Source organism: Musca domestica, unplaced genomic scaffold, assembly GCF_030504385.1.
Source record: "Musca domestica strain aabys unplaced genomic scaffold, Musca_domestica.polishedcontigs.V.1.1 20, whole genome shotgun sequence".
NCBI lineage: Eukaryota > Metazoa > Arthropoda > Insecta > Diptera > Muscidae > Musca > Musca domestica.
In genome coordinates this window covers 2,386,855-2,410,848 of record NW_026712250.1, presented here as the reverse complement: position 1 = coordinate 2,410,848, position 23,994 = coordinate 2,386,855, and the positions used below count along the sequence as shown (strand labels likewise).

The 23,994-nt window shown below is 36.1% G+C and overlaps 3 protein-coding genes across 5 annotated transcripts; 1 reads left to right on the top strand and 2 right to left on the bottom strand.

Annotated features, from left to right (window-relative positions):
• Nucleotides 1–375: 375 nt before the first annotated feature.
• Nucleotides 376–1,665, bottom strand: LOC105261459 (uncharacterized). The gene is made up of 2 exons (XM_020034749.2): nt 1,486–1,665; nt 376–1,423 (listed from the first exon to the last, which is right to left on the bottom strand). The coding sequence occupies exons 1-2, from the start codon at nt 1,663–1,665 to the stop codon at nt 536–538; spliced, it is 1,068 nt and encodes a 355-aa protein (XP_019890308.2). The 3' UTR covers nt 376–535.
• LOC105261458 (tigger transposable element-derived protein 1) lies at nt 1,393–3,599 on the bottom strand. Of its 2 annotated transcripts, none has more exons than XM_059122403.1 (2): nt 3,450–3,599; nt 1,393–3,392 (listed from the first exon to the last, which is right to left on the bottom strand). In XM_059122403.1, exon 2 carries the CDS (start codon nt 3,379–3,381, stop codon nt 2,551–2,553), a length of 831 nt encoding a protein of 276 aa, XP_058978386.1. In that variant the 5' UTR covers nt 3,382–3,392; nt 3,450–3,599; the 3' UTR covers nt 1,393–2,550. The 2 variants fall into 2 exon arrangements, with proteins under 2 accessions (XP_058978386.1, XP_058978387.1); XM_059122404.1 differs by having other exon boundaries at nt 1,393–3,400; nt 3,450–3,578.
• Nucleotides 3,600–9,547: 5,948 nt separating this feature from the next.
• Nucleotides 9,548–23,616, top strand: LOC101890131 (probable E3 ubiquitin-protein ligase IRF2BPL). Of its 2 annotated transcripts, none has more exons than XM_011291847.3 (4): nt 9,548–11,583; nt 20,423–20,710; nt 20,786–21,234; nt 21,304–23,616. In XM_011291847.3, the coding sequence occupies exons 1-4, from the start codon at nt 10,812–10,814 to the stop codon at nt 21,442–21,444; spliced, it is 1,650 nt and encodes a 549-aa protein (XP_011290149.1). In that variant the 5' UTR covers nt 9,548–10,811; the 3' UTR covers nt 21,445–23,616. The 2 variants fall into 2 exon arrangements, with proteins under 2 accessions (XP_011290149.1, XP_005177790.1); XM_005177733.4 differs by having other exon boundaries at nt 9,552–11,583; nt 20,609–20,710.
• The last annotated feature ends 378 nt before the right edge of the window (nt 23,617–23,994 follow it).

Genomic DNA, 23,994 nt, shown 5'->3' with positions numbered 1-23,994 from the left:
TGGTATCCGGAGATTTTGGTGGTCATTGTGCGCTGGAAATGAAGCGAGGAACCTCATTTTGTAACCATTCTTGGGTGATGCGAAATTTATAAAAATTTTGTAATTCCAACGACGGCTACGCGAAATAAACCTTTTTTTACTGAAAACATAATTTCAATGAACTGGTTAGAATCGGGTTATGCGGATGGAAAGACCCAAATCTCTGGACCCGGAAAAGGTATCAGCACAAATTGTAGCATTTTGGAAAGGCAAGAGTGTCAGCTATAATTTGGTATCAATTTTGTTTACCGCCATAATGGGCCCTTTTTGGACTTTTTGGGGATTTTATAAAAAATCCGGGTCCAAAAATTTGACTAAAACTTCCGATCCACTTACCCCATAATGTGACCACTTGTTGGTATTTTCATAAGCTTTCCAACGATACCTATATTGCCTATATCGGGTAATTGGGTCCGGATCCAGGCCGGGTATTAAACCCGCATTTTTTACTAAACTAGAGTTGTTTCAAAAAACATTTTATGTTGGTATAGGTATTTTAGCAGTTTGATTCTATTTTTATTATTTTTTGCTCACAAATGTAGCTCGCATTTGAATTAGGCTTAAGTTCTAGCAAATTTGATTCTGGTATAGCACTAACAGTCTGTTCCGATGTAGATTTTGATGAGATATCATTCCTTAACGAAGAGTTGGTAGCATTTTTTGATAAATCTTTACAAAATTCACGATACGGTGCCATCAACAATTCCAATTGTCGGTGAAATTTTACAGCACGATCTTTTTCCGGATCATTTTGTTCAAAATAATTGCCCAATTTCTGGGCAAGATGAAGACCTTTAATAAGTTGAGTATTCAAATCAGACTCTGGTTCTTCTTTAATCGTTTCATTTCCTTCACAGTACTCACTGTCCACCATGTCCTCGTCAGACTCAGCCTCTGGCTTGACTTGAATGTTATGCCGACGACGAAACCTGTATAGCCATCCATTACTGGCCTTAAACCCTCTGCTTCTCGATCGATTTGAGGCAGGTTCCTGGTCTTTCAGCCGGTTATAAATATCTACAGCAGTTTGCTTAATTGTACTGGTCTTGATAGGCTTTCCCTGTTGCATCATCTTTTCAATACTCATTGCCAAAATCTTCTCCATTTTGCTTTCGACAATGTCTCTGGTGTAAGAAATGGATTTAACGCTACTTTCCGTTGAAAAACTTGCCAATTTTCTAATGGATTTTTCCCTTATTCTGATATTTCGTATGGTTGATTCATGGAGGTCAAAATGTCTACCCACTTCCGAAGTGCCTCTTCCCGTGGCAAGTAGATCCAAAACTTTAAGTTTTGTTTCTAAACTAATTTTCTTTCGCGTTAATTTTATGTCCGATGAAGTTTTGGACATCGTGGAAGAGAACTCTAAGCTAAATACAGATGCCTAAGATATTTAACTTTTAAATGAATTATTTAATGATGGTAAGTAGGCAAATTTAAACATACTACAAATGAAGCTAATAAAAGAAATAGCAAATGGTTAAGACCCAGACGTCGATAACAGTGTTCCCAATGTCGTGAATGCGAAAATGTGAATGTTCGGAATCGTACTAAAACAAAACATATTCGTCTTGGTGGATAACTTTTTCTCTCGCTCACAAAGAGAGAGGGAGAGAGCCCTCGCATACAGTGTTGCCGAAAGTGGGCATTTATGACCAAAAGAGTTCATAAAATATGTACAATTTTTAGTTGGGCGGATTTTGGGCATTTTTGGTTTTACTTGTGTCATTTTTGTCTTTTTTGTATTTTTATGCCCTCCATCATGGAAAGGAGGGAGTATTAATCTACTTTCCCGTATTGGCCCATTTAATGTTATTTTAATTTAATTCACTGGATTTTGTAGTTTAATATGGAACTTCTTCGTAAAATGAATCGAAGTACTTTTATGTATAAAGGTTTTCTTTATCTCATGATAAAAAGTATTAAGGTTTTTTAACTGCATTTTTGTTATTCTTACTAACATTTTAAAAATGCTTTTGAGAGAATAACAAAAAGTTTTTTTTTTCGCAAACAATTTTATTCTGCAAAATAGTGTAATTTTTTATAATTTCAGAGTATACTCTTTCAACTTCAAAATTTTTACCATTATTTTAGGCGAAAAATATTAAACGGCAACACTGCTCAAATGTGTTCTCAGTCAAAGCAACTCTCTCCGCCTTCCTTTTACACATTGACACAAAGGCAATTGTGAAAAACATGCTAGAATAATACCGGTAGATGCATCAGCACTTGTTGACATTAATATGTGTAAAATATTAAAAAAAAAATACAGAAATAAATTAATTTTTACTATATTCTCATAGCAGTTGTTATGATGTGAGTTTCTTCAACAAAACACAACATATTTTGTATATTTTATATGCCTATATATACATTTTATACCGGTAAGTACTGTTCAACTGTGGTGTGTGCTCCGAGTGTTAGATAATGAGAACCTTAAATTACTCTATTAGTCCATTTCATGGTTAGTTTAATTTATATCAATAAATTCCTTGCGGAACCAGGACAGATTTATTTTGTTGGCTCAAGTTTTATTTCTTGTATTTCTATTAGCTCTCGTTCCTCTTCTTCTTCTTTATAATCATTAGCCTCCTCTTTTACAGATACTGGATCGAAATCGTTAATAGAAGAAAATTCTGAATATTCTGTTTGATTTAGTGATATATTTCTATACATATCTTTATAGGGAGCCATTAGTAATTCCAGTTGCCGGCGAAAATTTGCAGCACGTTCCTTATCAGGATCACATTGTTGAAAATGTTCACCCAATTGTCGTGCAAGTTCTAGACCGTGATTTAGAAAATCACTATGAAGTACTTCAAGGCCATTGTTTGTATTTAAAAGCGGATTTTCATCTCCATCCTCATCATCAGACTTGTCGCCTGGCCTCAATTTAATATTATGACGTTCACGAAATCTCTTTAGCCAGCCATTACTGGCCGCAAATACACAATTTTTCGAGTGGGTGGGATTGTCTGCCTCAGCTTCATTCAGACGATTGTATATGTCAATGGCTGTTTTCTTGATGATTCCTGATTTTACGGGCTTTCCTTGTTGCACCATCTTTTCAATGCACATTACCAATATCTTTTCCATCTTTTCTTTGGCACTGTTCCTGGTGTGCAACGTGGTTTTAACACTTTCTTCTGTTCCGAAACGTACCGATCGTCTGATTGCACTCTCCTTTTTCTTTATCGTTCGTACGGTAGCTTCAGAAATGCCAAAATGTCTTCCAACCGCTGTGGCACGTTTTCCCAAGGCAAGTAAGTTTAAAACTTTGATTTTGGTATCTAAACTTATTGCCTTTCTCTTTGGTTTTACTTCGGGTGAATTACTGGACATTGTAAAAGACTCTGAAAAACTACTGTTTTTTATTCGAATCAACAAGAAAGTTTGTCAGCAAATACTACCTAACGTCACTTTATTTTCATGCGCAAAATATTCCGTGTTTCAATGCTACTCATGAACTGAATACATGCCAAGAATCGTGTTAAAAAAACTGTTTCTTATTTCTAGATATCTACTTTCGTGTAAAAGAGTAATAGCTCTCTCTCTCTCTCTCTCTCTCTCTCGCTTTAAAATCGTGTAGCATGAGCACAAAAAGTACAGATTTATACATACATATTATGCTTGAAATTTTGTGGGCAACACTGTTTAATTGTTTGTGTTTTTTTACAAAATATAATAAAATATCTTTTATTCAATTATTGTTGCTGTTGTTTTTGCATTTTAATGTTTGTTTTTGTGTTTCTTTTTTCTGAACTGACGTCACAAAGTAACATGTATTTAACAGAGAGCAGCAATGGGTGTGTGTGTGTGTGTCTGTTCACATGCAAAAAATACACATTTGTAAAATGAGAAGAGAACGAGAGAGTTTGTGTTGCTTCGAAAGATAATGATCATTAACAGACATGCCATACTGACTGAGAAATATCAAATAATCTGTTGACAGCAGGTTCCTATTCATTCGTGTATGAACTTGTTTGAATTTCATTAAACTACTCCTGCTAAGCAGCTCGGTAAACAAACAACAACAACAATTTGAGTGTACTTTGTGAGTGTGTGTGTGTGTGCATTTTGAAACAGGTTTATTTATGACGACGGCATGGCATGAGACACAGAAGAAGTAGGATCATTTTTAAATAGCCGTTACGTATTCAAGGTCCACAACACCACGGCGGTATTGTTCATAGCTATTTTATTGTTGTCATTCTCGTCTTCAAACAGCATTTATGAAAATACCTATTTGAACACATCTGTTTAACATTTGCAAATCATCACTGAGCTAGCTGGTTTACGTGCGAACGTTAAGAACAGTTAGATTAATACCAAAAATGGAAATAATGGGGAAAATATTTTGTTGTTTTTTTTCTAATAATAGCAAAATTCTCAATTTATAGGACAACATTTTGCGGGTCTTAGAGAAAACTTGGATATGTATTTTGGCATTTCTAAAAAGATATAAAGATATCTTGGTAAATAAATCGGTCGCAGGCTTTTCGGATATTTACTAATATCAATGTTTGCGCCATCCTGGATATACATTTTCTCCCCCACTTCAAGGCGAAATTGAGGGATTGTCAAAAAAATTATTAACGAATGAATAACTATTTTTTTACTAAATTACTTGGTACTTGTCCTAGGTGTTATGAAAGGAGTAAGGAAGACGGAGGAGGAGGAGTAGCAAATAAGTTCTCTTGTTCCAGATCTTATTTACACCAGAGCTTTTAATTAGGTTAAACAAAATCCAAAGGATAAAATGTAAGCGTCTACTACTGAGGTACCTATATCAAATTTAAGATCGGTTCTGATATGTCAACATTTGTTGGATGCAAAACACCATTAAATTATGAATGAAAGCAAAATAGCTCATGCCTGTTATAGCTCTTCACAGGCCTGGCAATCATTTTTGAGAAGAGAAAGGTGGTCTCAATACCATCGCCATGAGCGCAATTGTTTAGAGTACATGGGTTCACGTAATTATTGGCATGATGTATACTACTACGTCTCGATGTTAGTATCTCTATGGGCAAATGCAGGCAACACAGAACAATTGATGGCAGGCATAGTACAAATTGACAAAACGACAGACATACTAAAAAAATAAATAAAATATACGTTTATGTGTGTGAGTGTTCAAAACAAGTAGAGAAACATCACTTGGCAATAAACCAAAAATAGTTTAAACATATCCCCCACACCTTTGCCGCCACCCCAGCCCGGTCAACAAATTCAAAACGAAAAACAACCACAAATGTATACACTTTGGGAACACGATTAACAAGAGCAAGAACGAGATTCACGAATAGGAATTTTTTGCATCACACAGAGAGAGAGAGATCCGTTGAATACAACAACAACAACGACACTAACCACATTCCAGTTCAAGTCTTTTCCTTCTCTCTCTGCCCGCGCACTCTTCTTTCTAGTGATTTTGCAGCGGTTTGTTTTGTTTTCTCTGTTTTTATTATTATTTTTTTTTTTTGCAAATTCTTCTCTACACTATTCATCACATTCAGACGTACGATTCACATACAGTCGCGGCCAGCGTAAACCAGATCCAAATAGTTGAGAGTATTTGTGGGTAATTCAAATATGTGTTGGTGAAGTGTTTTTTGTTTTGTTTTTGTTTACTTTTGATTCGTGTTTATTTCGTATCTATACACCACGTACATTGCAGATAGGCACATTATTGCCAGTGCAGTTGTTGTTGATTTTCTACCAAAATTATCCCAGAAAAAAAAAGGGTCAAAATGAACCTTATAATAAATCGTACAAATTATTAAAAAAATTCGAGTAGTAGAGAGTGAGTGAAGAGAGCATTTTGACAGAAGAGTTACTTAGGGTTTGCAATTCTGACACTAAAAAACATCTCAGAAAGAATGATCTAGTATCACCATCTTAGAGAAAATCAGCCGATGTGAAAATTTTATACAAATTTAGGCAATAATTTAAATATTTTAACTATTTTTTTTTTAAATAAGCATTCGACATTTTGTAATACCTTCGAATAAGTAGCTATTTTTAATCATTTTACTATTTTCCCATGGTACAATAAAATGAAGGTATCCTAATATCAAAAAAAAAAAGCTCTTTCACAGCATAGATATAATTTTTTACAATGAGATGTCAAATGAATAATTTCGAAAAAAATGACTGCATGACTTTACCTTCTTAATTCTACCATGATATACACCTTAAAAATTTCTATTTCGGTTCGATTTTATTAAATATTTATAAGACATATAATGCATAAGATCATCAATGTTTTAGCTTTTTGAGTTGTGGAAGTAACTTTCCATGGTAGAATTAAGAACGTCAAGTCATGCAATCACATATGTTTACATTCTTTCATTTGACAACATCTCATTGTCAAAATATATATTTATAAACAAATTGTACATACAAATATCAGAGATGGGAACCTGTTTGACAAGTCAAGTTTCAGAAAATGCAGATGGGAATGCTTATTTGAGATGACTTTACCTTCCTTATTTCACCATGTAAATTTCTTATAAATACTCTTCTTACACTCCTTAAACCCGAGATGGAATATATTATCAATTTTCGAAGTAGAACCAAATCGACCAAATTTCTCATGATTATTGGTCGGGAAATGACACAACGGCAATACATAATATTACAGCATTTTCTTTTATATGTACATGTGGTGGGATTTGAATATGCAACTTATCAGTGATTCTCTCACAACAAAAACAATAAAAAAATAAATTTATTACTTCTATACTCGCGCACTCTCTTTTGCGCTTCCTTCAACCCCCCATTTTTTCTCTGGGTGTTTTGCGATCACACACAGCTGCACTTACACATGTGTCAAGGTACTGCATACCTACATGAGAAGAACAATGTGGTATGTTTACATTTTTATTTCTATCGATTATGGTTTTTCTCGGTTTCTGTTGTTTTTTCTTCTTGTTGTCATTGTGAGAGTATTGGTTAGTGACTATGACGCGCCTCGTTTGGATTTTTTCCTTTTTGTTTTTTTGCTTTTAAATTAACTCATCCAAACAGGCCTACACACACACGCAAACATACGTTTGCTTTGCAACACACAGTGACTGAGCGCGAGTGAGGGAAGCACGAGACATGAAAGTGGGTAGTGAATACAAGTAAAACTTGTTTTTGTATACACATTTTTTTCGTACATTTATCCCCAGCATTATGTATACACAATACACCTTGTTCGACGACGCAATCCGGTATGTATCTGTTGGCAGGACTTTACTGGCGTAACCCAAAGGGGGTTGACGGCAGTGGGGGAATGTGCATCCCCGAAAATGATGTACGTGCAATTAAGTCAAGATGCAAAAACTACTTTGTTAAGGGTTGATTTTTGTCCATATTCATGTTTTATCCCCGTTTTTCAAAGATTGGCATTATGTCCAAGTTTTTATGTTTTGTTTTGCGCTACGCTCTCTAACCTCTGTGCCAAAGAACTCATTTGAAAATGATCCCTTATTACTGTTTCGTGTTTGTGGCAATAGCTACGATTGCTGTTATACCTGTACGTTGTTTTTTTTTGTTCTCTGGTTTCAGCAATGTCCGAGCCAAATATTTCCTAGTTGTACTATTATGTGACGTCACATTCGAAAAATCATCACATTAATTTGTTTCATGGCACAGTGGTTTAAAGGCTGATGTGAATTCGTTGCAATTTTTGTGAGGCGAATAGTAATGACTTTTATATTGTAAAACACAATGATGAGCTATCATTTACAGTGAATGAAATTGAGAAATTGATTGATGCATGTTAAAAACCTCAATTACAGAAACTATTGACAAATAAAAGTTTTGAAAATCCAAAAATGTGGTTTCAAAAATCTATTCCATTGACTTTTCCAAAAATTTGCATTCTGCCTTAGCGATTAAATCAGTTAAAATAGATAACTCTGTTCTTATGATATCATAACAATAGATGTATTTTCACAGGGTTGCCATATTTTAACTCTGTCTCTTCACATCTTTGGTTAAGGATTTAATAGGGTTCCTTAGATATGGATTTAATATAGTATTTGTAAATGCCCTAGGTTGGGAAAGGTAGATTAGAGAGTAAGGTAGAGCTATCAGCTGACTACTTTTTGTTTTTTCTAAGTATGCCCGACTCCTGCTAATTTTGTGTATGTTTTTATTGTTTTGAAAAATAAAAACAGAATATTATCAAAATCAATGAGTGGAAAACGCGTACATTGCGAGACGAACATTAAAGCTATTCGCCAGTTTTGCCATGTAATTGAAAAATAGAACTGTATATTTTTAAAAGAAAATCCAGGCATTGAATACAATTTTCCCCCAGTGTTACTGATTTTAAAAATGAGAAAAATACTGAATAAATGAAAAGAACCTGTTGCATGGAAATTTGACAGGAAACGGACATAGTCTCAGGGCTGTTTAGATCATATTCTTCAAAGAAAATCTAGGCATTTAATTCATTTACGAAGCGGTTCTACCTCCTTATTGGACCATGACATATATCCACGTCATTGCAGTTGATTCTTATTATTGATAGTTATAAATTCTATATTGTTCAGACAATCAAACTTCTTAGACCCTGTTTGTTTCTAAGTTAAACGGCTATCATTTACACCAGCCACTTTAGCTATAATCTGACTTTAGAGATATTGAGGTTATTGTAAAAAAATCATTGGTATTCACCCCGCAACCCACTGTTCCAAAAAACTGTACTTTGTCATGCGCATTCCATTCTCTCTAGTTTGTGTATGTACACGTAGATGACGATTCGGGTACAGTATCTATGTGTTTATCAGCAAAAACCGCACGCACACACACTGCCGTGCTCAACACACAGACGTGAGGTTCTCACACGCCACCACCAGCAACAACAACAACAATGTGATGTGTATCTTAAGTAAATATTGAATAGGGCACCAAACACACAACTGAATATGTGTTGGTAGGTGATGGTTGTTGAGAATGATGATTTTTTTTAATATGCCAACAATAATACAACGGATGTGGGTGAGGTGCAGGCCCTCAGTTGGGGCCCCATTGGCGGATATTTCCCACAAGAAAAAAATATTTCTACATGATGTATCCTTAGTAGAACTAAGAAGGTAAAGTCATGTAAACATATGTTTACTTTTTTTAAATTTATACATTTGGCAACATTGTATACGCACAAAATCAGAGATGGGAACTGTTTTTTATGCCTTAAACTTTGACAAAGTAATTTACAGAAAATGCAGAATTGGGAATGCATTGTACCATGAATGTATCTAAAATTTCGTTTCTCAAAATAGTAGTCATTTATTTTTGTAAAAGGGCTTTCTTTATACCCATTAGATTTCTTTTGTCCACCCCTCGCATACTTACCGAAAAACAAGTCTGACAGTTTGGGGAAAATGTGAATTTTTTGTGCTAATTCTATATACGGGGCCCCTTTACTTAAGCGGCCTCTCCAACTACATTGCCGGCTAATGATGTTGATTACAGCGATAAGACTTTGGGCACGGGGATGGTAGGTTGGGCATGGCAGGGTAATACGACGTTTGTGAATGGTATACACACACGAGCGCGAGGAGTGTGAATTTCTCGAGTGAATCACTTTAGAGTGCCGTTTGCGTCTATTCCGTTTTATTCGGTTGCAGACTGTTGGATACAAAGGTAGAGCGCGCGTCTTGTCGTCGATTTAACGGATTCCTACCTACCTACCTAACAATCACATAAAATTTGTGTATTTATTTTTTTCGATTACATACATACACAAAATTTATATGTATCACTATCGTATTGTCGCATTTTCTCGTCTACGGTAAAAAAAACCAACGGCGCGGTGGTTACAGTTTTGAGAGAATAACAAATAAAATAAGAATTGAATTCAGAACATCATAATTTTTTTAAGAAATTTGGATATTTATTGCGATTTTTATGAAAAACAAAAATGGATTGTAATACCTGACACCCGAAAATATCCCCTAAAAAAGAATTTGAATAAAAATGAGGAAGGACATGCGTTTTGAACTCCGCTAACGCGTATCGAAAATAGAGAAAAATCTATTGACTGTCAGACTGCTATACGGATACAGTGAAGTTTGTGGTGTGTTTACATATTGCCTTTGCAGGATTTCCTTCCTTCTTTTCCATGTCTTGCCAAATACACAAAAATCAATAAAGGACTATCGAAGGGGAAAAGGAAGAAAACGCGAGCCAACCAACGAACCATTCGTTATTCCTTCTCACGAACCAACAATCAGCCAGTCAGCCAGCCAGCACAGTACACGGCTCGATACGGTCTTATAACGGACAACGGCCTCATGGATGGTGTTTAGTACGTTTGCGACATTATATGAGTGCAGTTGTGATGTGTATTATGGTGTTCGCTTATGTTCGCCGTTGTGGATAATGCGGATGAAGAACAACCAATCAATCCAATTCCATTAAGGAAAAGATTTTTAAACAATTGAATTAAAATAAATTATTTCAAACAAGCAAACATTTGGAAAAAAGGTGTTTCACCAACTAAAAATAAATATCCTCCTTCCTAGGGGATTCCAAGGACAATCTAATATCTGATACAAGGCCAAAAAGAAACAGGAAGCAAAAAAGAGGTCCTTTGAAAATTGTGTATTGTGTAAATCTGTAGGCTGGTGTAGTTCTACCTAGAAAAAAAAAGGAGGACAGGTCGTGTTCTGCAATAACGCAGAAGACCTCCAGAGAAATCCAACGACATTTTACAAAATTCATGTTTGAAAAAGGAATATTCCAGTGATTAAGTATTGAAAACGTGTTCCATCATGTCCTTACAAACCAAACGACAGCATTGCTATTTGTGCGATCTGCCCCGCATGCCCTGGGCCATGATCAATGATTTTTCAGAAGCTGTGTGCAGGGGCTGCGTCAACTATGAGGGTGCGGATCGCATTGAACTAGTGCTCGATGCGGCCCGGCAAATGAAACGTCTGCATCAGGCCTCCAAGAGGAGTCATGAAAACGGCGAAGTCCAAACCAGCTCCGTGCAACCACCCGCACAAGGTCAAACACACAGGGTCACGGCGGCCGGCGGTGGACCCATTAGTGTGGGAGTAGTGGGACAACAGCAACATCATCACGCATATCCTGCTCAACGAATTGGACCGCCACAGACCACACTCATGGATTTCCCCGTTAAAATGGAGCCGCACGATGCCAATGTTAGACCCGTGCGTATATCACACATGGCGCCACATCACATGTCCATGTCCAGTCGGGCTGTGACGGCGGCCGCTGCAGCAGCAGGTTCCAATATCAATCCTTCGCATTTACCCGTGCCCGTGCCACCAGTATTGTCGGTAAATCTTAAGAGATCCCCCTCAGAGGAAGATGATCATGGTAACACAGACGGCAGTAGCGGTCCATCGGGCATGAAAAGACCGGCCTTGGATGATCCCTCAACACGTCCGCCACTAACGAGGGGCGAATCATTGCCAGCAGCAGTTTCATTTGTATCGGAACGTTCATCGGGGATGCGGGAAAAACATCAGCCCGTCAGGGCACCTTCGTTTGATGCCTCCACCTTTAAGCCTGGCGGTGAGTATAGCCCAAAAGAAGCTACATTTTACAATTCTAGGCATAACTCCACTAGTGTTGCTATTATCGATGTCACGTTTGTTGTTGTTGTTGTTGTCATAATTGTTGGTAGTGCTAACGAAGATCATAATGACAAGATAAAAATAATTTTTTCCATCACATTTCAAATGTTTGCCATTAAAAAAATTCCTAATTACTTTACAGTTTTAGAGGTTGGTCGGTTTTCGTTATCTTGGGACGAGATAGGCTTATCGTTTTTTTTTCGTGGAAGATATTATTGTGTGGTCGGTCGGTCCCCCGATCGCCTATAAGAAATTAAATCAAAACAACACTTGAGAGATATGTACCCTACATACTCACACTCCGTTGTGGAACTGCCTTTGTTGTTATCGGTGTGGGGCTTACACTTATCGTTATTGATAAGATAAAAGCACTACTGGCCGCAGGTAACCACTTTAATTTGGGTGATACACAAAACACCCTATTTACTTGAGTTTTATTTTTCGGGGTCTAAGGAAACCCTGGAAAGCGTTGAGAGTTGAGCTTGGCCCAAATCTCTCATACATGCTCATATCTGGGCCTGGGCATAATGGTATTGGCGTGTACATCACAACAAGAAATGAAAAAAAGCTTTTCTGGTGCTTCTTCTTCTTCTCCATCCTTATGGCTGCTGCTGCTTCTTGCTTTTATTTGTGCATTTGTTGTGTATACCAAGGGCTCATAATTGTAACGGTTATCCTCTAAGCGTTCATTTTTCGTTCTTGTTGTTGTTTGTGGTACACAATACTATAAATCCGAATCCATATGCGCGCGTACTTGTATTTAGGTATGTATCGTCGTATATATTAACATAAAACACGTACATACTTACACACTCATCAAATAAAGCTTACATTGGTGTGCATGTATGAGCCGAGTACCCGTGAACTAACCCCATACTAATTCAGAGTACATTGAGCGTTCTTCGTTCACTAACTAAGCCATGAAGAAGCAAAACATGTCATGCGCAATGATCGAATTTTGCTAACGTGCCAAAATCGCTAACCAGACCAATTCACATGCAGACACAGAATACCCCTACCTACACTACCAAAACGAGTTTATACGATGTTATTGTTTTTTGTTGTTGTTATTTGTTGTTCGTATGTCTGTCTGTCTGTATGTATGAATGTTGTGTGTGATCCAAGCATTCGTCACCAAACCAGTTTCGCTCTAACTGGACGAGGCGACGACAGTGAACGAACGAACGATGGTCGCTATTCCCATCTATCTACCATCCTCTCCAGCGTGTCTCGCTAACTGGCCCAGCCAACAAAACAACTATGCAGATACGTAACACACGTAACATATACACGGACCACGGAGTCACGAGTAACAACAACATTGGTTACATACTATGCCTCGTTGTTGCTGTTGTCTGTCCGTCTGTCTTCTTAAACAACATGTTCCCAGTCAGACTGGTATTCTCAACGATGGAGAAAGGGTGGTGCTGCAAGGCAGGAAGAGAAGGTGTCAAGTAAATTATTGTATGTACAAGTGTATAGATACTTTACTCCCCGCCAGCGCTGGACAGTTGTTGGGTAGTTATATAGGTAGAATGACTTGTTTAGTTGGTGCAAGGCCCCACACAGGAACTGGAATGCCAAAGAAACGGAAAAAGGAAAAGAAGAAGATAACTACGTTTTTCTGTCTTCTTAAATAACCAAACTGGCTTCCGTACTCGAAATCACGAAAATATTTTTCTCATTATGTGTGTACCTAGTAAAGTCTCTCTCTCTCGCTCTCTATGATTTTTACATCGTCAAAGCTATGTGATGTTCTAAATAAAATTTTGTTGAAATGCCACAATCATCTCTGTACTAGAAGAGAGGAGAAGAGGAAAATTTCTCAAGTTAGACAAACAAACGGGGAATAATGTATGCGTTTTTCATTCTGCAGGAAGTGAGAAGAGAGTGAGAGTAGTTGACGATGCACCATGAACTCGCACGAGTACAAAAATAAAATAGGATAGGAAAGCAACAACAGAACCAGATATACAACTAATTTTGATTCGTGTCTTTTTTATTGGTCTTTTTGGAATAATTTTGGCGCGTGCATTTTACGAAGCAAATGATGAAAAAAGAAAAAAAAATGTCTAGGAACAAGGAGTTGTAATATTCGTGTGTAAATGTCTCTTTTGCAGATATTGACTAAGGTTCATGTATTAGATTATATTGAGCAAATATACATATTAACTAGGAAATCGGGCATTGAACATTTCTGGGATTATGGAAAAAGCATTGTGCATTCAAAGGGTATTATTTCACGGAAATTTTAGCTATTTTGCACACATTGTATTACCATGGCGTTAGAATTTTTTTCCAAAAGGATTGGGTATATAGTTTTTTTTTTATTAACTGTTACCATGAGTGCTATGTCTACCAAGTCTAAACACTATAAACTTAATTAGTATGACAGTTATAATTTGTTAGCAAAACTTGTCTGTAGTTGTAGTTATGAGTTTAACAATGTTTATTTTATTAGAATAAACAATAATAGGTACAATGAAATAAATTAACAATTGTTTTGGTTCCATGGACTACACTGTTTGTTCATTAGTGTTATTGAACAGAAAAAAAAAATGAAAAAAAGAAACTCTGTTACGTTTATAATTTACTAATGTTCTAAAGTGTTGCTCCTATGAAGATTTGTGACAAGTGGCTTTTTTTTTTTCAAATTTAAATTCTTTAAAATATGGTGCTCCCAAACATGTGAAGAAATATTGATTTATTTGCTCATGGCTGGCCAGATGGTTTTAGATTAACAAACCAAAAATTCTGTAATGTGAACACCCCTATAGGGACACTCCTGAATCAATAATGCCTTACTTTATGTTTGCAAATTCTAGAATGAGGTATTAAAATCTCAAAACTATGTTATGTAACAATTGTTTTGGTTCCATGGACTACATTGTTTGTTCATTAGTGTTATTGAAAAAAAAAAAAAAAAATAAATAAACTCTGTTACGTTTATAATTTACTAATGTTCTAAAGTGTTGCTCCTATGAAGATTTGTGACAAGTGGCATTTTTTTCAAATTTAAATTCTTTAAAATATGGTGCTCCCAAACATGTGAAGAAATATTGATTTATTTGCTCATGGCTGGCCAGATGGTTTTAGATTAACAAACCAAAAATTCTGTAATGTGAACACCCCTATAGGGACACTCCTGAATCAATAATGCCTTACTTTATGTTTGCAAATTCTAGAATGAGGTATTAAAATCTCAAAACTATGTTATGTTCATGAGTGAAATTGATGAATGAGTAGATGCAAATAATTTGTTTTTATTCAGAAATGTTTAGAGATTAATAGCACTTAAGTGGTGTACACACTATCAATCTTGTTCATAAAATGCTCAAACACAACCATTTCTTTTGTAATTTTCTGGCAAGAAATTATGATAAAAAGATATAACTAATATGCCCCACTTAAACAAAACAGGGAGAATATTCCTAGACGTTGCCGATCATATCCCAGTTTTTAGTTTTTAAAATTGCTTGGTGATCATGCCACATTCCAAGTGCATGACCAAACTAAAAATGCATGTCATACGGCATAGACATTCTTTTTTTGCGCCTACAAAAGAAAACTTATCTGTCTGCAAGTATTTACATACTGTTGCTAAATCAAAAGAAATAATTGTATACGTCCAATGAAAACCCATACTCTGCTAGAATCGCACTTATCTTATCACAAACGGAAAATTTGGCTGATAAGACCAGGCAGCGGCAGCAAAGGCAAAAAAAATGTGATAAGAATGGAAAACCGTTTGGTGGGACGTGTTGCTGTTTCTTATCAACAGTTGCTGTTTCTGAATTCTCCGCCTTTTAAATGTTAATTTACAAATGGTATTTACTTTTGATACCTCTCCACATTGTATCTCCGCACCGATATGGATCAGAATACAAATGGACAGATAGGTGGACGGACGGACGCGGAGGGACACAATATCAATGTACAAATAATTCTCTACAGATGACTGTGGTGTTTTTTTTTTCGACTTCTTATACATATTTGTTTATTTGAACTGATAACGAGAAATCTTATCGCGTTCAATTACCACCACAAATGCCATAAAGATTTGAATTACTCTCTATACAATCATCAGTGAGTGTTGATACACGTACGTATTGTGTGCAAAGTTTTATGAGCAAGAAAGACAGGGGGAGAGAGAGAGGGAGGCGGAGAAGGATAAGAAAGCCACTATCGCTTTATACAGAATGTCGTGTTATCACCACCAGTTGACAAGCAAGCCAGTCATACAAAGTCTCGTTGATTCTGAGTAAACGCATAATGCCCCGCCATATCTATGTATATACATTATTTATATAGAAATGTGGGTTTTCATGGCGAAAGTATTGATCGCAAAACCTAACAAATGGAAAATATAAAATAAGCAATGAAAGTATCATAAGATCAAGGATGATGTTATATATGCTGCACATTTCATTTAAAATGGCAACTCTGTTTCAGTTATTGCCAAAATTAAAACATTTTGAAGTCAGCTGCATGCCGATATATCCTCTTTCTTTAACTGCGCATTTATTGACATCAGGCTAATGATTATTTAACGAAAAACCTTGTCGAATATCTATCTGTGACGTTATGAGCTTTGAGATAAGATTGACGTGGGACACAAAGAAAGTATGTTAGATTTGTTAATCAGTCATTGTTTTTATTTTTTTAACTTGGTCTGGGTATTGATTAAAACGAAATTGCTCGATTGAACAAAACAAAATCATGCAGCTGAGTTCAAAATCAAACATTTTGGGTTAAAAATTATTGCTGACTATCAAAAAGAGCGCTGCGTATGGATAAGTGTCAATAGGAGATAAGAAGCAATGAAAAGTTGTTCTCATAGATAAGGTCGTTTGATAAAAAAACAAAGTTTTGATTAGATATATAATGAAAGCAATTATAGATAAGATAAGTTACTAGATACATTTGCTATCGCAAGAATTTTTCTGTAGAAAATCGTCCGACCATTCACACCTGCCAACGTACGCATTTTATGAACATATGTTTTTATTTGTATTTAGATTAGAGTTAATTAATATCTAAATATATTATTTAAACGATCTGCCATGTGATGTAGATCGTATGACTATGTATAATACAACCCTTGAGTTGATGTGTGGTTAGGCCACTTTAAAAACACAATTCACATGTGGCAACACTTCCAAATGGGTAGAAGAAAACAGGTTTTCGCATTGACACAGCTGCTGGGACAATAAACTGTCAAAACAATTTTAAAATTGAAAATTTTGAATGAAAAGTTATGTAAATTCGTAAAAATAATGTTGAAAAATTAATATCATAACAATCTCCGATTGGCGTCGTATAATAAAACATATAAAATTATACTTATTTTTGAAAAACATTTAAAAACTTTTGACATATCCCAAGCGTTGATGCATCTACCTATATTATTCTATCATGGGTGGTTATGATACTATGCGTTCAATGCACGACGACAACAGGCAGATTTGTATTCCATGCGAAAAATCAATTTACAGGACCAACTGTATATAACATTTTTGGTATACTTCTTCAAGATGTGTTAATGAATGCCGCTCATATCGTAGAATGTAGGGTGTAATTTTGCCAATATACTTATTGATATGAAGAAATGCTTGTTAGAATTCAGGACAGCATCGAATTGCCGTAATGATGATTACTGAATGCACGAACTGAACAACGTTGTGTTGGCCTGGGGAATACTAATATGCTTGTGCGAAAGGTATAGCGCGTTGAGCGTGTGTTTGTCTGAAGTTATTGCTTTAATCAAACATTCCGGTCACATACGCTAGCCAATAGCATTAGTAATGAGTTAGTGCGCGGGAGTTTGAATTTATGCCAAACACGTTCAGCTGTAGTCCAGTCCAGCACTGTGGCTGGGAGACATTTAAATTTTACGAATATATAGCAGGGGAGGTATAAGTAGTAGTCGGTCGTCAGCATTGATGAGTACTGGTGTTGGGTTTGGAATGGTTAAACGGACAAACTGAACGTGACTGCCAGCCACTTTTATAACTTGTCCGGTTCATTTGACTGTTTGCATTGGACAACTGGTTTTATTGTTGTTGATTTTTTTTTTTTTTTTGAAAATTTAAGGCCATTATGACTATGGACGACAGACACTGTGTGAGTAGGGAACAGAACTGGTTTTACAAGTGAATACTTGAATATATTTTTATTCGCATTAAATGTTTTATTTTGTTTTTTCTCGAACCGCTCAAATATTTCTTACCCATCTACGTGCATACTGTGCATGTGTATGTTCGAGACATGTCCTGTATGTATGTTGATTCCATGACTTTATGGTGCACATTGTTGTGTGGCTGGTTTGCATGTATGTATGTATGTGTATGTTGTTGCAAATATGTATGCCAAAAACACGAAGACCAGCCTCATAATTTCCAAGCATCCGTTGGATTGTTGTGTATAACAACAAACACGTCCCTCCACTGCCAAATCCACAAATAGACTTTGGCAAATGCTAACGTCGTCATTGCCCACAAAACCATTGGGGAGTGGAGAGAGAGTTGGGGAATGGCTGACTATAATACTACGACGACATGAACAAGTAGACGACGACGAAGAAGAAGAAGAAAATGAACTTGTACTCGTACATGCACGTTTGCATGCCAACGACAATTTACCCGCCACCACCATCACCAAACACACCGTCTCCACGTTCTTCCCCCACCCTGACCAAGGCACACAATTGCTGACACCATCACCATTATTACTTTTTTGTACCACCACTCTGAAAGTGACGTATGTATGCGTACTAAGTTGAATGAAAAATCATGCTGCTGTTATTTAGTCAATTTAGACGGGCGGACGGACAGACAGAAATAAATATATAAAACGAAAAAACAGCCGGCCAACAAATATACATATATTTTTTATACTATAACGTATAAAGCATGGTCCCACACATTCAACCGAGAACAGGCACAAGCCCCTTTGCGTGTTTCCCGCTAGTCATCAATACCTGTTTTTTTTTTTATTATTTGAGTGAGGGGTTTCACAGGGGATTTAGAACCATTACTGAAAAAGTTTGTGTTTCTGTAATAAAAATGTACGATTACGATTTGGTAAAAGAAAACAGAATTTTTAAAGATTTAAGCTCACAAAATGTATTTATAAGACATTTTACACACTTCGGTGATAAAGATATGTCAAATATCATTTCCCCGTAAGTATCATTATCTCAAGGGAAGAAGAAGTATCTTTCAGGCAATATTTTTTCATTGAACTATATTAGCAATAATTTTTGTTCCAATAAATTATATAACAGATTATTAAAGGAATAAAACAACTGATGTAGATGGTAGGATATCATTTTACTGAGGATGAAAATATTACAAAGAGGAAGAACACAGCATTTACAAGGAAGATCTTTGCTACTGTTACGTTGAATTATTATATGGATAATATAACGAATTTGTTCAACACACTGGCACTTAAATTACTCGTTGAATTAGAAGATTCACTATTTATTTGAAGTACAATCGTACGTGAATATATTACTTAAATATGGTTAATGTAAAAATAGCTCAATATATATGGGGTGTACCATTTTACAGTGAATGCCAGTTAATACAAAGGTGAGGAAGCAGATCTCAATCGAAATACTAACAAACCACTGTGCTAAATGTCGTTTCTTTGCACTTCCCCCTGCCCTAGACCGGCTGATGTGCTGTCGTCATACAAATAAAAATAATAATAGAACAACAGAAATATACATATCAAAACATTCATTTCATTTGTGTATGTGTACCGCACACAATTCCACAATTGTGCTATTGTGAATGGATTGTTGAAATATTTTACAGCTGTTGAAATGAACGTGTATCACAGTGGGTGCCGAAAATCAATTTAAAACCTTCCATTCGTTGACATTGATTTGTTCAATTTATTAACTTTGTTTATGGAAGAAATGTGTTACTCTCAATCACTTCCTTAACTTTAACCCTTCTCTCTGCCACTGATTTTTTTTAATTAAGAAGTATGTATTTAATGAACTATTCGTCACATAACCTACACAGAGTGTATATACATATAGATATGTATATATGCTTTACATACAAATATTTATTTATTTATAAATTTGTATATACTGTGGTAGAATATACAATACGTGGAAGGAAGGAAAAGAAAAATAAACAGTGTTCGTCAGAGAGAAAATGAAAACGACACAGAAAGCAATAACAACAACTGATGATTACACGACCACATCGTCTAAATATAGCCAACAATTTAGAATGAACATTTCAGTTTTATTTTTTGTATTCCAACACCGCCCAACAAAGTTTTGAATAAGTATGTTTGCATTCTGTTCACTCATTCATTCATAAGATGGATGATGAATATTAAGGGAACCTGGGAGTTGTATTTTTAAGTAAAAATCTTGTCATTTGGATCAGTAAACTTGAATTGTAGGAACTTAAGTAGCTCCTGTAAATATTTGACCTTTCTCATATAATGCTTTAAACGTACTCACTCGTTAGAAACGAAAACTGTATATACCTGGTAGAACTAAGAAATCCCTATAGGATTTTTTTTTGAACACGTACGCAGGGTCTGTGCGAACTATGTCCCCCCACCCCCAACCTCAATGTTGACTCAGTCATGTCTCTAGTTTTAGCGATATTTTTTATATCACATTCTCTTTCTGTCACATGTTCAGTATGTGTTCTATTTGTGTTTCTGCTTGAAAAATGTGTATAATCTTTGATTTTTTCCCTTCTTCGCGGTGGGGTCATATCCTCTACATCGCATTTTTATAGTTTTTCCAACATTGCCTCATTCGGCCGTTTCGCTGGGCACTTCGACGCCACCAGCGTTACCAACATCTCAACCACAACCTCTTCCACCACAGTCAATAGCACCACCATCTATGCCACAATTATCAACAACAGCCTCCTCAGTAACCCAATTAGCAAGTCCGATGGCTAATTTAATGTCTATTACAGAGACATTGCCACCAGGCAGCCCACGCAATGGACCCAGTCCACCCGGACCACCACCCCCACGTACGGCATCTCGGGGCAGCCAGCATTCACCGAATAGTTCAGGTAAGTTGTCTCTTATGGTAGCATTGTGAAAACAAAAAAAAAACTTATGTGGTTTTTCTGTCGGTTTTATTTCAGCTGGCTCCTCTTCGAGCCGTCGTTCATCAGGATCACGTCATGTGTCCAGTACAACAGTTACTAGCTCCGAAGCTACGGGCAATCAGCAGCAACAACAACCAACAAATGCACCCCCAGTAGGCCCAGGTGGACCGGGTGGTGTTGGCAATGGCCCAGCAAATGGTCCACTGACAGCGTCAGCACCGGGTGCGCAGGGCGGACCTGATGGTGCAACAGGACCAGCAGGTGCAAATCCTACAGGTCAGCCAACAACTGGCCTCACCACCAGTACAGCAGGAACTGCACCACCTGGCACAACAGCACCGCCACCTAATGCAGCACAAAATACCACACTGAAGTGTACCCTTTGCCAGGAACGACTCGAAGATACTCACTTTGTACAATGCCCTTCGGTGAATCACCATAAATTCTGTTTCCCATGCAGCAGAGAAAGCATCAAGAGGCAGAATGTAAGTCAAAGTTGTTGTTGTCCTTGTTGGTCGTTTTTTATCTAATGTTTCTAATGTTCTATTTTTCAGGGTCTTGGCAATGAGGTATATTGTCCAAGCGGTGATCGCTGTCCGTTGGCAAATTCAACAATACCCTGGGCCTTTATGCAGGGTGAAATTACCACAATTCTAGGAGAAGAGATTAAGGTGAAGAAGGAACGGGAGTCTTAATGTCCATTTTATTGCAAAAAGCTGAGGCGAGCTTTGGAAAAATACTAAACCTATAATTCCTCCCCCCCAAAAAAATAACTATTTTTTCAATGCGGATGCTGCTGAGGTTCTCTGCAAATGCAAGTCCAATTTGAGTTCCTTGCAACAAGTTATAACAACAACATCTTTTCAAAAGAAAACCCCTTGAACAATTTTGAAACCTCTTGGACAGATATGAGCTGGTCCGTTGGTGTGATTTGCATTCAGAGAAACAACCAAATGCCATCCCATTAGTTATTAATAATTTATTCGAGAACCAGTAAATAAAAAAAATCAACTCTTGTGCATGTGTGTTGTGTAAGAGGCTCCTTGCATCCACATCCTGATGTGGCTGGAGAGATATGTTACCTATGACGACCTACATACACACCTAATGCAACAACAAAATTGTCTTTTTTGTGGTCAACTGCAATTGGCAGTAACCAATCACCCCCGCCGCCGCCACCACCTTGACACAAGTGGCTGCATATAATCAATATTGTAAATATTGGAATAATAAATTATAAATAATTTTAGTCTTAATGCAAAAGAGAGAAGAAAACAACAAAAATATTTAATATCCATAGAATATAAAAAATTAATTGTATATGTAGGGCTAATTTATGTATGTTATGATCTGTATGTAATATTCTAAATTGTATGTATGTTTTCGTATTTTATTTGTTTGTTTTATCCTTTTGTGTATTTATAAATATATGTTGTGCATATCTATTATTTATGTATCCGGTAGTTACGATGACAACATATTGTGTATGTGTGTGTATGTCTAAGAAGTAATAATTGCAGATTCAATGTTCCTCAAAGAGAACTTGTCAATGGGTACGTTTAACGTACCAGATATGGCCGTTATTTAAATGGAACCTAATTTGTGGTATGTGTGCACAGTTATTTGCGGGTTTGCTTACTCTTGGTCTTTGGCGAAAAAGCAATATAGGTCAAAGTCAATGAGCAATGGTGGTGGCCTACTTAGTCGGCCACCTAGCAAAAATAAAGAGTCAACCAGCAAGTACAATGCACAACAACTGCAGTTTCTAGGATCATAGCTAGCATTACTACTACAGAGAAGTGTAGATGTTTTCCAGTCCTGCACATACATACACGTAATTCAATGACAAATATGTTGTTCTTCAACTCCGATATTTATTAAGATTTATGCATGTCCTTTTTTATAAGCCATGTGACGATCATAGATGTCAAACTGCGATATATGATCTAAATTTTGTAAATTGTTTTGTAGTCCCTTAGCAAATAGTAGTGATAGCTGTAGTATACACATACACCCATACACAAACACACACATACACACACGGTAACAGGTCCTTTTTCAGTTATCTGACCCCCATACATACATACGTGTACGGTACGGTGGTGGGTCAGTGAATTTTGTTTTGAAAAAGGGCCTGTGGTTTATAGTCCTAAGCAACATAGATGGCCACATTTTCGAATGGATCCATCCAAACGCCCATAAGAATATACAAAATAAAAACAAAATAAAATCTTTAATATAAAGTAGAACAATAAGTATTCATTTTAATCACAATCAGCGTAACGGGATAATATATATGAAACAAAGCAACAACAAACAAAAAACTACAACAAGTTTGCAAACGAAACAAAACGTTATAACTAACCTAAAAAAAGCGTAAAATATACAAAAAAAGAAGACAACAAGCCGTTTTGAACTACTTATGTTTGAATGAAAGAAAGAACTAGAAAATGTTATTTAAGATCTTCCACAGAAGTGGGACCGAATGGAACGTAGGTTCAAACTAAGCAATTAAATACTTGGATACTATATCTAGATCTGATTGGTCCAAACAAATTTCTATGTATTTTTTGGTTTGGTATTTTGTGTTGAAAAAGAAATCTTGGATTCCCATGGAAGGCATTCTTAAAATTTCCCTTTCTGGGCAATAAATGAAAAACGCAAAAAAGTAGAGCATACTTTAAGGGAAATTCAGCTTTTTGGTTTTGAGTATGCAAAATGCCTGTTTTATTTTATTGTTTGTTTCAATCAATTTTGTATCTTGTGATAATCTCAGTCGGACTTTGGTAGACCCCTCCAAACGACTAATATGCTAAAACGTTGTCCATTCCCCAAGTTAAAACTACATTACAAAAACAAAAAGAAAACTTTTTTACCCAAAATTAGAAAAAAAAATACAAAACATTTTTAGATAAAAAAAACAACATTAATTGGATGGAGAGATTCTAAAGGGGTTCCCTGGAAAACAAGTCAAAACGGATGTGTTGTTGTGTCCCGTTTTCTGGAAAAACAACCCACCCCCATTGAAATTGGAAATCTTCCAAAGACATACAGTATTGGAAAAGAAAATATCCATAGTACACAAAAAACAAATTGCATGTGTGTAAAATCCAAACTAAAACAAACACACACAAACATCACTAAAATAAAGTAAAAATAAAACGAAAATCAATTTTTCTTAACTAACGAATGTTAAAATAAAGGAAAAATAACAATTTATCGAAATATGCCAAAAACATGGATAT

Bases quoted from the DNA above. Each gene is read 5' to 3' on its own strand.
- LOC105261458 (XM_059122403.1), bottom strand. From the start codon at position 3,381: ATGTCCAGTAATTCACCCGAAGTAAAACCAAAGAGAAAGGCAATAAGT.
- LOC105261459 (XM_020034749.2), bottom strand. From the start codon at position 1,665: ATGCGAGGGCTCTCTCCCTCTCTCTTTGTGAGCGAGAGAAAAAGTTAT. The intron at 1,424-1,485 runs GTATGTTTAAAT...TAAATATCTTAG, and splicing joins TTTTATTAGCTTCATTTGTA to GCATCTGTATTTAGCTTAGA.
- LOC101890131 (XM_011291847.3), top strand. From the start codon at position 10,812: ATGTCCTTACAAACCAAACGACAGCATTGCTATTTGTGCGATCTGCCC. The intron at 11,584-20,422 runs GTGAGTATAGCC...GCATTTTTATAG, and splicing joins CTCCACCTTTAAGCCTGGCG to TTTTTCCAACATTGCCTCAT. The intron at 21,235-21,303 runs GTAAGTCAAAGT...TCTATTTTTCAG, and splicing joins AAAGCATCAAGAGGCAGAAT to GGTCTTGGCAATGAGGTATA.